The sequence below is a fragment of the Protopterus annectens genome, chromosome 5.part1 (assembly GCF_019279795.1).
Source record: "Protopterus annectens isolate FY-2018-M chromosome 5.part1, PAN1.0, whole genome shotgun sequence".
Taxonomy (NCBI): Eukaryota; Metazoa; Chordata; order Ceratodontiformes; family Protopteridae; genus Protopterus; species Protopterus annectens.
The window spans coordinates 719,819,792-719,834,707 of record NC_056736.1 but is presented as its reverse complement, the minus strand read 5'-3'; the positions used below and the strand labels follow the sequence as shown (position 1 = coordinate 719,834,707).

Here is a 14,916-nt window from a genome sequence, read left to right as displayed (position 1 = left end):
GGTAACCCATCTTGTGACATAGGGATTTATACCTAGTTTAGTGAGTTTGTCTATAATTCCAGAGTGGGGGATGGTGTTGAAAGCCTTAGCGAGATCTAGACAGGCTGTGTGAACCACCTTACCCTCATCTACAGCTTTGGTGACCACTTCAAAGAAGTCTATCAGGTTTAGGAGACATGATCTGCCTTTTACAAACCTGAACTGGGTAGAGTCCAGAGTTTGGAGATTATCAATGTCATTGTTTATAAGTTCCATGATGATACGCTCCATAGTCTTGCAGACCAGACTCGTCAGGCTAATGGGGCAGTAGTTCCCAGAGTCCGTGGCGGCTCCCCCTTTGTGGAGTGGGATAACCGTTGCTGTGCGCCATTCAGTGGGCGCAAACCCTGAGGTGAGGCTATGATTGAACATGGTACTTAGGCATAATATTCCCAATTGATTTAATTGAATGCACAATTCATGTCCAAGCTAACTAGAGTTAAGTTATTATTTAAAATTTTCACTGATTCAATTAAAGTAATTATTCTTTTAATGTTATCATATATAGTTCTATTTATTATAAAACCTGTTTGGTCTTCAGCAACTAAGTTAGGTAGAAAATATTTGAGTCTATCTGCATATATGGGCATAAACATTTTATAATCTGTATTTAATAAGGAGATGTGTCTATATGAAACACATTTAGTAGGGTCTTTGTCAGGTTTTAAAATACGAGAAATAAAAGTATACTTCCAGGAGGGGGGGATTATATTATTAATTTGAGCTATATTGATGATGGTATGTAATAATGTTAAAGCTTTGGGAGGTAAAATGTTATATATTTCAGGGATAATACCATCGTTACCAGATGTTTTATTTTGTTTAAGCTTAGTTATTTGATCTTGAATATCTTTAAAGGATATCTGTCTATCAATTACATTTACTTGCTGAATAGCAAATATGTTTGAATGAATATTAATACGTGTGACACACCACCACTGGAAAGAATAAACCAGAGAGTCAACATCTTAATCTGAAAATTTCTCATTTTCAAAAGAGGCTGCTCTCTACCTTTTGTTTGAGGAATGGATGAAGGAGGGCAGAAAAACTGAGGAGGTTTAAGAGATATTAAGGCTGTAAAAAGCTCTTGAGAAAAGTTGTACCACGCCTGTTGGTGATTTATAGGAGAAGGAGTAACAGGAGGGAACCCTGCTTAGTCCTTTGTTTCTTCTTTTTTTTTGGAGTATCCAAAAATATGATGCAAGGAGAAGCAGCTACATGACATAGCTCCATAAGGGTACAGGTACATTCTCCTGGATATGAATCTGTGGTAAACTTCCTAGTCATTCAAAAATAACCAGCAAAAGTCCCCCCCTCCCCCATCATGGCCTTGCTGCCCATCTGGTCAGCCATAAGAGACATGCCTGAGCCCTGTGCTTTGTCAACCTCTGGGGAGGTCGTGGGAGCAAGAGCAGGATTAGTAGTCAAGTGGTCTGTCGGTTCTTCATGTTCCTTGACAGTGACATCTAACTCCAGCTGCACCACAAAAAACACTGACTCATTCAACTTCTTAATCTTTTTATGTGGCTGCTGAGGAGCAGCCAAGAGTGATGACTTGGAGGCCACCTTCCATTGTTCTAGTTTTTCAAGCCATTTGTTTTCAAGGTATAGGTTTAGAGAAGCTAAACTTCTAATATGTTTATGCACCATGGATTTATACATAAGACACTCCCTATAAGTATGTTTAGCCTCCACCCCAAAAAGAAAACACTTTGTATGGTTATCCTTAGAGGGGATCTGCTAGCTGCTGTCACATCTCCTACTCTTAGAGGGCATGAAAGTCAAGAATTTTTAGATGAATGTTTAATGAAAATAGGAAGGGTCCCAAACAGGGATACATATCTGTCCCCATGAATGAAATTGGTACAGGCCAAATGGTTTTCATACCATGGTAACAGATGTAGTCTTCCTTGAAGGACTAGCAGCAAAAAAGGTCTGAGGACTTATGTACCTGCATATAGTCTCATACATAGGTCATAGGTCAGACATATGGTGTGGGAGGATGGTGCCCAAGCTTTTGTAAATTGGCTGGGCATATGGTATCCTTGGAGAGATCCTTCCCATTTGTCAGTGGTACTGCAGCAGTGATACAATGAAGAACATCAGTTTGTATCAGTTGTAGTCCATCCGTTTTTCCTTTTAAGCAGTAGCCCATAAGTGGATGTGCACAGTATAGAGTTTATCCCTGACCAGCACAGTTTGATCATCATGCAGTAATATAATACTACAGAATACTATGGAGATTTAGGTTCATAGGTAAATACTAGGCTATTGGCCCTAGGGCCTATACAAGTCTAGCCAAATGAGGTTCCCTGACTTTCGCCACCCCAGAAAATTATTTTCCTGTGCCCCTGTTGAGTAGAGCCACAGCAGTGATCCCTGGAGTGAATTTCCTATTTTCCATCCAATTGTCAAGATTTCTCTTAAAGAGGGCTAATGAGGAGCTTTGCTTGACAAGAATGGGCAACCTATTTCAGAGCAAGGGGAGTCTCTGAGACAGAAATCTATCCCTCCAGCATGTTCTGTTTATTGTGGTGACAAGGTTTAGGTCCCTGGAGTGTTTGGCTCAGAGAGATTGGGATTTCTTTAAGTCTAGCATGTCCATCAGGTCTGGGTTAGACATGGCTTTGTACGTTAGGCAGAGGTCGCCTTGGAGTAGGTGATACGTGATGGAGTAGAGCTGGAGTTTTTTGAGACAGTCGGGGTATGGCATCTGTTTGAGGCTGGTAATCCTCTTAGTGAGGTATTTCTGTGGCCTTTCCAGCTGTTGCAGATGTCTTGCGAGGTACATGCCAAACAGGGTGCTGTACTCTATGATGGGTCTAATAAGGGATGAGTAGAGAGGAACAATCACCTCTCTTTTCCTGGAGGAGAACCCCTTTGTGATGAGGTTTGCCAGGTAGAAGGACTTCCTGACTACTGTGGTGACATGATTATCAAAGGAGAGGCTACTATCCACCTGTGTCCCAAGGTCTCTTGTCATACATTTGGTGTTTAGTAGGCTACCGACTATGTGGTAGTTCATGAGTACAGTATTTTTCCCAAAGGGGATGACAATGCACTTTCTGGCATTGAGCTTTAAGCCATGACTTTGACACCAAGCATCAGTCTCAGTGAGGCCTCTTTGTAGAATGTCCACATCCTTAGGTGAATTGATTATGGCTCCTAGTTTGCAGTCATCTGTGAATTTTGTTAGCCAGAGACCAGCTGTATTAGCCTGGACTTCAGAGAAGTAAATACTGAACAGGAGAGAACCCAGGACCGAACCCTGTGGTACTCTGCTTGTCACTGGTCTGAGGTCGGATTTGGAGTTGGCTACTTTCACTGTGTGGGTTCTGTCAGTGAGCCAGTTGGCCACCCATCTTGTGACATAGGGATTTATGCCTAGTCCAATGAGTTTATCTATAATACCAGAGTGGGGGATGGTGTTGAAAGCCTTGGCGAGGTCAAGATAGGCTGTGTGCACCACCTTACCTTCATCTACGGCTCTGGTGACTGCTTTGAAGAAGTCAATCAGGTTTAGTAGGCGTGATCTACCTTTTACAAACCCAAACTGAGTGGAGTCCAGAGTTTGGAGGTTACCTATGTCTTTGTTTATAAGGTCTAGGATGATGCGTTCTATGGCCTTGCAGACCAGGCTCACCACGCTAATAGGGCGGTAGTTCCCGGGGTCTGTGGTGGCACCCCCTTTGTGGAGTTTCACTGTATAATATGTGGTATCATCCCATCTCATTTTCTAAGCTTGTGAGTAAATCAGCAAAGTCATGGAAGATATCATTGCTATAGTTCTGCACAGTACCTGAGCTATCTCTGTTCCTCAACTCAGGAGGAAGGACTCTGCCTGAAGCAGCATGAGCCGTATTGGCAACTACAAGTGGGTGATACACACAGCCACCAGTAGGTGATGCCAATGCCTCAGGACTAGCAGTGTCCCCCTGAAGATGACCGAGCTGGTGTTGGTGGCTAAGCTCGTCCTCTGGTGGCTGGTCCTGCACATGTACATTCTGCTAACGCAACATGGGTCATCTGGAATATAGTCAGGGATTCATCTCTTTATTGTACAAGGCTGGGATGAACATTATATTTTTTTACACATAGCAGCTGTCATGTAACCCACCAAATTCAGTCTTTACCTCTATTCTTCAGGTCAGTAACAAGCATCTAAATTTCAGTAGGACTTTGAACTCTTGGAGAAACAAATGCTACATAAATGGCAAATGTTTCTGGGTTTGAAATAATTACCATTTGTTTTTCTCTAAGTGTTCATGTTTTTTGTTTTTTCTTTTCATCAGGAAGAGTAGAACAGTTAAACGACTTAAGAACACGCTGACTCTCTTTCAGACATTTCAGTAAATTCACTTGCAGTGGGGAATACATCAGATTTGTTCACACAAAGCTTCCAGTTCTCACAAAGTTGCTTTGCAGTGAAAAAATTTGAAGAAGGCATATCTGAACTGTATTTCAACTGAGAAATGTACTTCTCTAAGTCTAAGCACAGACAGTCTTGAAAATAAGCCTCTGTGGATGTATTTCTTCAGTTCTGGCAGATATTTCACCAGTTTTGACATATTATAACATTAGCAAATTAATAAATAACATAGACAGAAATTGTTTCTAACATCTATGAGATTATATTCAAACTGATTTCTCTAGGAACAAGGTTGTAGCCATGCATCCCACTAATTACCACTAATTACCACTAATTACCATAGCTACATCATTAGCATTAAAGCAGCGCACCAAAATATACCACGTGCCAAAAATTCTAAGATTTTTTTTTTACCAGCTCTGTGGTGTAGTGGGATAAAGCCCTTACTATGCCTTATGTGACCTATGTTTGATTAGCTGCTCAGGCACCCACAGGAGCTGTCTGGGGAGGATAGTAGTAAGTGGCCATTCAGCTGACCCATCCTGGAGGGAAGAAGACCTCTTAGCTCACCACACAGTGTGACATCTATAAGAAGCACTAGGTGTTACCTAGTGGAGAATGGAACAGCCGAGCCTGACCAGTTACAGTACTTAGCATAAGCCAAGGGAAATCTCATGTGTAAAGGTAGGCTTCCCCTCAGGGGACTGTAATCATGGGACTGGAAGAACCAGCAGGGAGGAAAGGATGATCCCAAACCGGAAAATTGATGGCCCTCCAAGAAACAGCAGGCCCGCCAGCTACATACCAGCCAACTAGGAAACAGAGATCTGTCTAGGACTCCTGGGTGGAAATGAATGGGTCACAGAGTTCCAAATCAACCTGAAAGTGCTTGTCTCCTGTGGCATCATAACAAATAGTCCTTTTAATTATTGGTAATGGAGCCATCAGTCAATATCCTGGTGAAGGAAAAAAATAAAAAATAATAATTCTAAGATACTGCCCTGTCAAATAACAATTACTACTCTGTTTGCATTGCCTGTGAATGCATAGTTTTAAGACACAGCATTTTCACTTTAGAAAGCAGGCAGCAGAAATAAAGTAATTACTCAGTGGCATATACATCCACACAACAGTTGAACATAAGACACAAAAGAAAGAAAAAACATTCAAGCATACCTCTCAACCTCTCAGTGCAAAAAATCTGTACAAAGTCAGAAAGAATGGGGGGACAAATGCTCAAAAATAGGGACAGAGTTTAAATATTGCTCCTATGAACTTAGAAAGTTGCTACAATAACAGGTTTTGAATTATTATGTATTTTCTGAAGGATATAAAGTCTGAAACTCAAATGCTGTCATTATTTAATATTATTTAGTGACTTCAGTCTTCAATGATTTGCCAAAAAAAAAAAACACACATTTTATGAGGAACAGACCAAAAATATGAGGCAAAAATCTGAACAGTCTGCGAAAATCTTTATAGTTGAGAGGTATGCCCTCAAGCCAGCCAAAGAAGAAACAAAAGAGTTAGGACAGCTATCATTTTGTTTTCAAAATCCCAGAATGAGAAAAATGCATATTTTAAGGTCCTCACCCCCTTTACAATAACAAAAGACGCAGTTTTTCACACTAGACAAAGTGTCTATATGTACTACATAGAGATAGAAGGCCAGAAAAAGGAATAATCATTTTCTAAGGTTGCATACATGTTGCATCTCTAAGTTATTGTCTCAATTAATCTATTGAAATGTTCAGTTAGCGGTGGTCACAGATTGAGAACAACTGGAAACCAGGTTCCTGCTGTTTCCGTTTCTTTATTATTATTGTAAATTAGATGATCTGGTTTAACGGCTGCATTATTTTCTTACCGTGGTGAGATAATTATAATCGGAAGCCTTTCCAAGGCTCAGGTTATTCTTCTGTTCTGGAGGCATTCCGTTCAGCATGCAGTAAAAGATGTGATAGTTACGTTCATCTGATGCCTAGAGAAGAGGAAACAAAAGAGACAGCATGACTTTGCACCAGCACCTGAACTATATCACTGACATTATATTAGATTACAGTTTGGGTATTTTTCCGGTAGGTTTATTAGTACATACAACTATAACTGGAAAAAGAAACATTCTCATCAATTTGATTCTACCTAGCTGGGTATATCTTATGTCATCCCCTCTATAGTATACCTGTATTTTCTCTCTTCCTTTCTCCATCTTCTTTTGTACTGTATTACTTAATGTGTGCCATACATATACTCCCAGATATTTGGGTTATTCCCTCTCCTGAATCAGTCCCACTACTACCATTCCTTCTCCTATCCTGACCACCACTGTTCTTTTTTTTTGATTGCTTCTAAGTCCTGAGGCCCTTTCAAACTTTGCAAAAACTGGCACTATTTCCTCTATGGTTATCCCAATTGTCTCCAACATAAACAAGCACATTAGGAACCCTAACTGTACTCCTGTTTTCCTCCTATTTGTGCTGATTTTGCCTCACTTCAATTGCCAGCTGTTCTATGAGTAGTGTGAAGACCCCTGGAGAGAATAGAAACCATTGTCTGGCCCTCCTTCCTACTTACAATGCTTTGGAAACTCCTCCATTTACCATTACTTTGATTTCCTGCTCATTGTAAACTGCTTTTATCAGCCCTATGGACATTTTTTCACATTTGTCTTTCCTACAGTATCTCTCAGAGGCCTTTTTTATGTAAAAAAGTCAATCCCTGCTGTGTTTCCCTCTTTTGCTCTTCTTTGTCCATAAAATCTATTAGAGCCCAGCAATTCATTTCTGTACTGTTTCATTCAAAAATAAATAAATAAATACATACATACATACATACATACATACATACAGGCATACAGGCATGCATACATGCAATCAACATTCTGCCCCTCCTATATTATTCTCAACAGAATCTCATCTAGTCTTCTTGGGGTCTATATTACATCATTGAAGGGTCTGTTCATCAAACGCCCTTTCATCGACACATACACCGAATGGTCACATAAGCAAATTATTTCCTAGGGGAAAAAAAATCACTTGGCTGTCATTGGGGATTTGCCCTTTCCTCCAATGTAGTGCAATCTCGGAGTTGGTATATTTAGTTAGGGGGTGGGGAGAACGAAGCCCCCCACTTTGTAGGGTCTGCAATTTTTTTTTTTTTTTTTTTGGTGTTGGGAAAGTGATTTTTCCACTGGGAAAAAATTTGCTTATGTGGCCATTCGGGGTTTTGGTATTTTGATTATTATGTATCATGAAAGGGTGCTCGATGAACAGCCCCTTCAATGATGTAATATAGACCCTCTTCTTGCTAGCACTTGTATCCTTGCTTTTTTAAACATTTTTATGAAATCACAGTTTATTAAATGACAGAGGTACACATACATCAAAAGAAAAGACAACAAACTGCAAGGACATTTATTATTATTCTCATGCAGTTCGCATATATATTTTCTTTCTAACAATTATGTTTCACTTTGGAATTACATCGGTTTGCTGAGTTTCTACCTTCCTGCAACCCTCACTCCTCCTCCTGAATAATTTGTCCCTTTGTTTTTCTAAAGAGCCCACTTTTAGTTCTTTTAACTCATTTACAATATATAGCACTTCAATTACAGTTCATTTAGATTATGATTTCCATTTCCTACTAATTGCTTTTTTGACAGCCAATAGATTTAAACTTAATAAGGACTTACTGCATCTAGACAATTCAGATCCTGTATCCTCGCTCAAAATAATCATTTACTTAGTTAAAACCATGTGTTTCCCTCATGTTTCTAACAAAGTACTCTGTAATGAACTTTTAAAATCTGCCATCCTGATAAGCTTCCAAAAATATATTCCCAGTTACCTCTCTCTTTCTTATCACACCTCCAGCATTTACTATCTATTTGAGGAAAACCTCTTTGAAGTCTGCTAGGGGTATAAAATACTTATACAAACACTTCCAAGCAAAAATCAAATCAAATTTTCACCCAGTCTCCTTTGTAAACTGTTTTCCAGTCTCTCCTCCTTTTCTAACATCCTCTGATTGATTCTTACAGTTATCATGCAGTATTTTATATGCCATCATAACTGTCCATTCTAACACTCTCTGTAATAGATTCAATAAAAACTCTATAACAGCTGTTTTTTCACTCTTTTCTTTGTCTATACCAAGGAAGACAATCTCTAACTTACAGTCCAAACTTCACATTGGCATCACCTCTCTCTATTACCTTTCAAATTATAGTTATTTGCGCTCAATACATTGGTTCCTTTTCCAAATTTTCCAAATAAATTCCAGCCCCATCTTGCCTATTTTCTATATCCCTACTTGCAGTCATTCTTATTGGCAAAATCTCATTTCACCATTCCCATGTTGCCTTAATTCTTAGAATACTTTCAGATTTTTTATGATTATAATATTCTGTATGGTTGTTATTATTCTCCTTAAGGACCTCTATTCAAAAAATTGTACTCTCTCATTACATCCTGATTTGATTGGTTTACCATCACAATTTTAAAAATGTTGTGTGCGAGTAATGACTTACTCAAAAAACATTGTTGAAATTTACTTTAGCGAACGATCACAGGAATGAATTAAAAAAATGTCAACAATTCGAAATCGAATTGTTGATATTTTTTTGAACCCTTGTCAACATCCGGTGCCATTCAAAACACGTTTTGTAGGGGGGCAAGCTCCCCTGCACCCCCCCACACCCCCACTAATTATATATACTAACTCCAAGGATGCACTACAGTGAAGGAAGGGGTACATATCCCGATCCCTACTGTAGTGCGATCACACTGGCATTCACTCTTTTGTGTCTTCAGTATCTTTTGGTTCACTGATACGAAGCACTGAAAACATCCTTTCGCACATGTGCCATCGCAGATGTGCACCTCGACATTGTGATGGTAAACCTTATACATGTATATATATAAATATATATATATATGCCTTAATTATGTAGCTCTAAAGTACCCCTTCAAATGTAGCCCAGGCCGGTATGACCCTAACCTTGAGTAGCATCTTACCCTCACCAAGAATGATGCCACAATATGAAGACAAGATGATCAATTTCAACAATTGGCTTAAGTACTGGTGTCATTCAAAGGGGATCCAATGCCTGTCAGCTTGGGATGATATGCTCGACAAGCCACGATGCTTCGCTAGGGACGGCTTGCACCTGTCACCCCTGGGCTTTCGGATATTGGCAAAGGCTCTTGCTACCCCCATAGTGCCTTTTTTAGGCAAGGCTCAAAAGACAAACCCACCTCCATAGGTATCACAAGGGATAAGAAACTAAGAGTAATGCTACTCAACGCCAGAAGTCTAAACCTTAAGATGCACTTTTCGAAACTCTCCTTAGCATGGAGAACATTGATATCTGTGCAGTAACAGAAACCTGGTTCAGGGCTCCTGAGAGCACCCCAGCACTACCAGGTTATACCTCATACCATGCTTTTCGCCCCAAAACTTGGACCAAACCACAAAAGGAGGGGAGTGTCGATATTCATCAAAGATACCCACACCTCCAGGTTGGTGGCAAAGCACGAAGCATCAGAGACTATCCATGTGCAACTAACAGTGGGTAAAACTGCCTTCCAGTTTATAGCCTGCTACAGACCACCCTCCCAAACCCAGGAACCCCACTCGGCCTTCCTGAGAACACTGGAAAATATGAAGGTCTCTCCAAACACCATTATATTGGGCGACTTCAACTACCCAAACATAGACTGGGAGCGTTACTCTAGCTCCAACACCCTAGCCCAAAGGTTCCTAGAATTTATAAACTCAAATGCTATGGAACAACTTGTTACCACTCCCACAAGAGGGGAAAACATACTGGACCTGATCATCACCAACATGGGGACTCTATGCTCCAGACCAGAAGTGTATCCCTCACTGGTAAGATCAGACCATAAACTAATCTCACTGGATATTCACATCCCGACCCCACCCCCTGCCCAGAAAACCACAGTGAAAAACTTCTCTAAAGCAAATGTTACACTCCTCAAAACTGAGGTGGAATCCTTCAAAGCCCCCGGGCCTGTGGAAAATACGGCCCAGACCGCAGAATCCTTTATAAACGCATTCTATGAACACCTTCAGGAATGCATGGATCATGCGATCCCAAATAAAACCAAGACCCAATCCTCCAAAGGCAGACGTCCTGTCTGGTGGACCACAGCCATAAACAAACTATACAATAGAAGGAGGAAGCTACTAAATGATAAAGCAAAATCCCAAAAAGGGAAGGCATCACTGATCAGTATTAGCAAAAAACTACGGGCACACATAAAATTGTCTAAGGCCAGCTTGAGAGAAAAATTGCACAGGACACTAAGGATAATCACAAGGCTTTCTTTAGTTATGTTAGGAACCTGGGTGGTAATTCCCAGATATGCTCAGAATTAGTCCAAAATGACAAAAATACACGAACCCACAGACATTGCCAACATCCTAGCTGACAGGTTCAGCGCAAACTTCTCCCCTCCCCACCAAAGGGCAAATATCTATCCCAGCAGAGTGCTGCCCCTGACATCTCAGATGCTCAGGTAAGAGCCGCCCTCTCCAAAGCAAAAGACACAGCATCAATGGGACCAGATGGTGTCCCGGGCTGCATCCTACATGAACTCAAAGAAGAGCTAAACCCAAACATAAAACTACTGTTCAATCTCAGCCTTACTACAGGATATGTGCCCAAAGAGTGGCGTACAGCAACAGTGGTCCCTCTCCATAAAGGTGGTGCCTCAACGGATCCTGGAAACTATCGCCCCATAAGCCTGACTAGCTTGGTCTGCAAAGCTATGGAAAGGATCATCATGGACCTCATAAATAAAGATATTGGGGACCTACAAACACTGGATCCTACCCAGTTCGGCTTTGTTAAGGGCAGATCCTGCCTCTTAAACCTGGTTGATTTCTTTGAAACAGTCACCAAGGCCATTGACGAGGGAAGGTGGTCCACACAGCCTACCTGGACCTCGCAAAAGCCTTCGATACAATACCCCACTCGGGCATTATAGATAAGCTCACCAGCTTAAATATAAACCCCTATGTCACTAGATGGATTGCAAACTGGCTCAAGGACAGAACCCACATGGTTAGAATTGCTGGAGCCATGTCAGACTCCAAACCAGTTACAAGTGGTGACCCACAAGGCTCAGTCCTGGGACCTCTCTTGTTCGGTATATATTTCTCGGAGGTACAGGCCAACACGGAAGGACTGTGGCTGACCAAGTTCGCAGATGACTGCAAACTGGGCGCCATAATTGACTCTCCAGCCGACACAAGCATCCTCCAAAAGGGCCTCATAGAAACAGACAACTGGTGCCAGAGCCATGGCCTCAAGCTAAATGCCAAAAAGTGTATAGTCATCCCCTTTGGCAAAACAAAGTGCCCACAAATTACCACATAGGTGGAAATCCATTAAGTACAGAAGAAGTAATTAGGGACCTGGGGACCCAAGTTGATAGCAATCTCTCATTTGACAATCACATGGCCAAAGTAGTTAGAAAAACATTTTATATAGCCCACCTAATCATGAAGGGATTCACATCTAGATCAGGGGAGGTCATCGTGCCTCTTTACTCATCCCTCATCAGGCCCATAATTGAGTACAATGCCCCTTTTGGGATGTACCTTACCAGACACCTGCAGCAACTGGAAAGACCCCAAATGTACCTCACCAAGAGGATCAAAGGGCTCAAACAGATGCCATATGCTGCCCGGTTAAAGAAACTCCAGCTCTACTCAGTGGCATACTGCCTGTTCAGAGGCGATCTGTGCCTGACGTATAAAGCCATGTCCAACCCGGAATTAATGGACATGCTGCACCTCAGAAAATCCAAATCCCATCGAGCTACGCTCAAGAGACTTGAACCTCAGCACTGAAATAAATAGGACATGCTGGAGGGACAGATTCATAACCCAGAGGCTCCCTTCACTCTGGAATAAAATCCCAGTCCAGGTTAGGCAGAGTCCCTCATTGACTCTCTTCAAGAGGAATCTTGATGAGTGGATGGGAGATCGTAGGTTTACCCTGGGTATCACTTCTGTGTCACTGTTAGATAGAGGCACAGTATACTAACCTCGAAAAAGGGCATAGCAAAATAAATTTAAAATGGGTGGCGAAAGCCAAACACATTCTGGCTAGCCTTATAAATGCCCTAGGGCAGATAGCCTAGTATGAACCCATGAACCTATGAACCTATGAAGTAGTCCTAAACCACCCTGTTTTATGGGGAGGAACAATTTATCCCCCTTAATGCTTTCCCTATTTCCATCCTAAATACATTCCTCAACTCTATTCATAGTTATCCAGATATCCTACTTTATTTAATAAAAATATGCCTGACCCATATACATATATATATATATATATATATATATATATATATATATATATATATATATTTATAGATAGATATATAAAATTAAGGGACTAAAAACATTGTCACTGCTTGTATTTTACTAACCATATCCATAATCAAGAAATTCCAGTTTCACAGTTTTTGTATTATCTTTTCTTTAGTCTCTTCCTGCATATCGTTAGCTACCATAACATAATTCTTTTAATCCATACTACTAAGTTTTTCCTTTTATCATGTCCCCATAAATATGATTATTGCAGAACAAATGCATGGGTAAGTACATAGTTTATCACTATAGCCTCTGTTTTATCTTCATCAATTTTATATCAAGAAAAAATCTGAAACTGTCTCAGAATGTTCTATAACACCAAAATGTCCTTTTCTGGATCTTTCAAGTACAGAGTAATATTATCTGCAAATAAAGCTAACTTTTCTTAATTACCATTCCATTTATATCCTTGAATTTGTGAGTTCCTTTTTTTATTTTCCAGGGACTCTTGATATAAAGCAAATAAAAAGGGGAAAAGAGAGCACCCCCTACCTTGTCTCTCTGTTAAAGCACAGCTTGTTAGAGAGCATCCCTACCATTTTAAGTATTGCCCCTGACCCTTCATATATGTCTCTAATTAACCCTATTATTCTGTGAGGGAATACAAATGCTTCCATTACTCTACTTATAAAAACTTAGTTTACCCTTTTGAATGTTTTCTCTGCAAAAAAAAAACACCAAAAATCGAGGTGTTTCCTTAAATTAATCTTCTCTCTGGATCATCATTCTTGTATTACCATTATCAAACATTTGCCTCATCTCCAAAATAACACATTGATCCATATATATCAATTTTAGCAACACCTTTGACATTCTCTTAGTTACCATAGACATAAATATTTTATAATTGTGGCTTAACTTTTAATAGGTCTATATGGAGTTCGGTCTGGAGATTTTTTTTTTTATCTTCTTTGGGTATTATAGCCACCAGCCACCACAGCTTTATTTTAAGATCTTGGTACCCTCATTTTAAAATAATTTTAGATAAAACCTTCCAGAATGTTATCATGTTTTTCATTCTCAACTTCCAAATGTCCATTTCTGCAGCCCTGACTGATTACACATTACTGTTTTTATATCATCTCTTTGGATCCTCATCTTCCTCTATCCTTTGCATAATTGAGTTTTTCATAAATATTCCCATTTGTGCCTTTCCTTGGTTTCTACATTCATCTGCTTTATAAAAATCTTCATAAAATATCTGTAATACAGCTTGTTCTTTTCTTATCTCTGTTACCCTCCCAGATGTGAAAATCAACTTGCATACTTTCAGTAAACATTAACTTTTAGTCCTAAGAAAAAACGAACTGACTACCATTAATAAATAAACAAAGATATGCATGGTTATACAAATGCATTAAAGTATTAAGACTGCTATTCTAGCCTGCCAAATTAAAAGTGTTAATCAGGTCCAAAACTGAATAATTATAGGCCTAAATTTAAAGCAGTGCAAGTTGTTATCATAACTGTCCTCCATTAGTGTAATTATCAACCATTTCCCAGGTTCTGTTTTTAATCCTGAAACTATGCAGAAAACAGACCAATAGATTGTGGAGAGGCATTCTGTGATGAAATAGTTCAACCCTTTTCTTTAGCCTACTTAGCTTTATCTTTGTGGAGTTGCATCACAGATGGCATTTTCATAGCATGTAGTACTTGTATAGCAACCATCATATGACTATGTCATGTCTAGTATATACAGTTTCTGCTTGCTGATCTGAGTTATTCCTTCAGTCTGTTGGTTAATGCAACTGTTTTCTATACCCCTAAACATGCAGCTGAAAATGAATGCATTTATTTATTAGTTGTCATGCTTTTATGAATTAAGTCGCACAAAGGCTAGTGTCTTTCTTAGTTGTGAAATGAACTAATTAGGCACAAGAAACAAATTAGTTATACTAGTTTCTGTGAGCAAAAAGAAGTCTCCTATAACACACATTCTTCTCATGTGCAAATGAAATTGAACCACTGCAGGAAGTCATTCACTGATGACTAAAAGAAAAATATGACAAAACAAATTGTTTTCAGTTCCTCCCTTAACATTTCTAAATTAATTTTAATTCCTTATCTAATCATTTTCTGAAAAAAGAAAATAATTCTGA

At 39.7% G+C, this 14,916-nt stretch overlaps 1 protein-coding gene across 1 annotated transcript in view; it reads right to left on the bottom strand.

Moving 5' to 3' along the window:
* The window catches only part of MYO7A (myosin VIIA), a 1,588,820-nt gene that overhangs the window by 1,271,240 nt on the left and 302,664 nt on the right, over positions 1-14,916 (bottom strand). Inside the window, exon 8 of the mRNA XM_044073349.1 lies at positions 6,276-6,389. Coding sequence (XP_043929284.1) covers positions 6,276-6,389 — 114 coding nt within the window. The remainder of the gene's footprint in view (positions 1-6,275; positions 6,390-14,916) is intronic.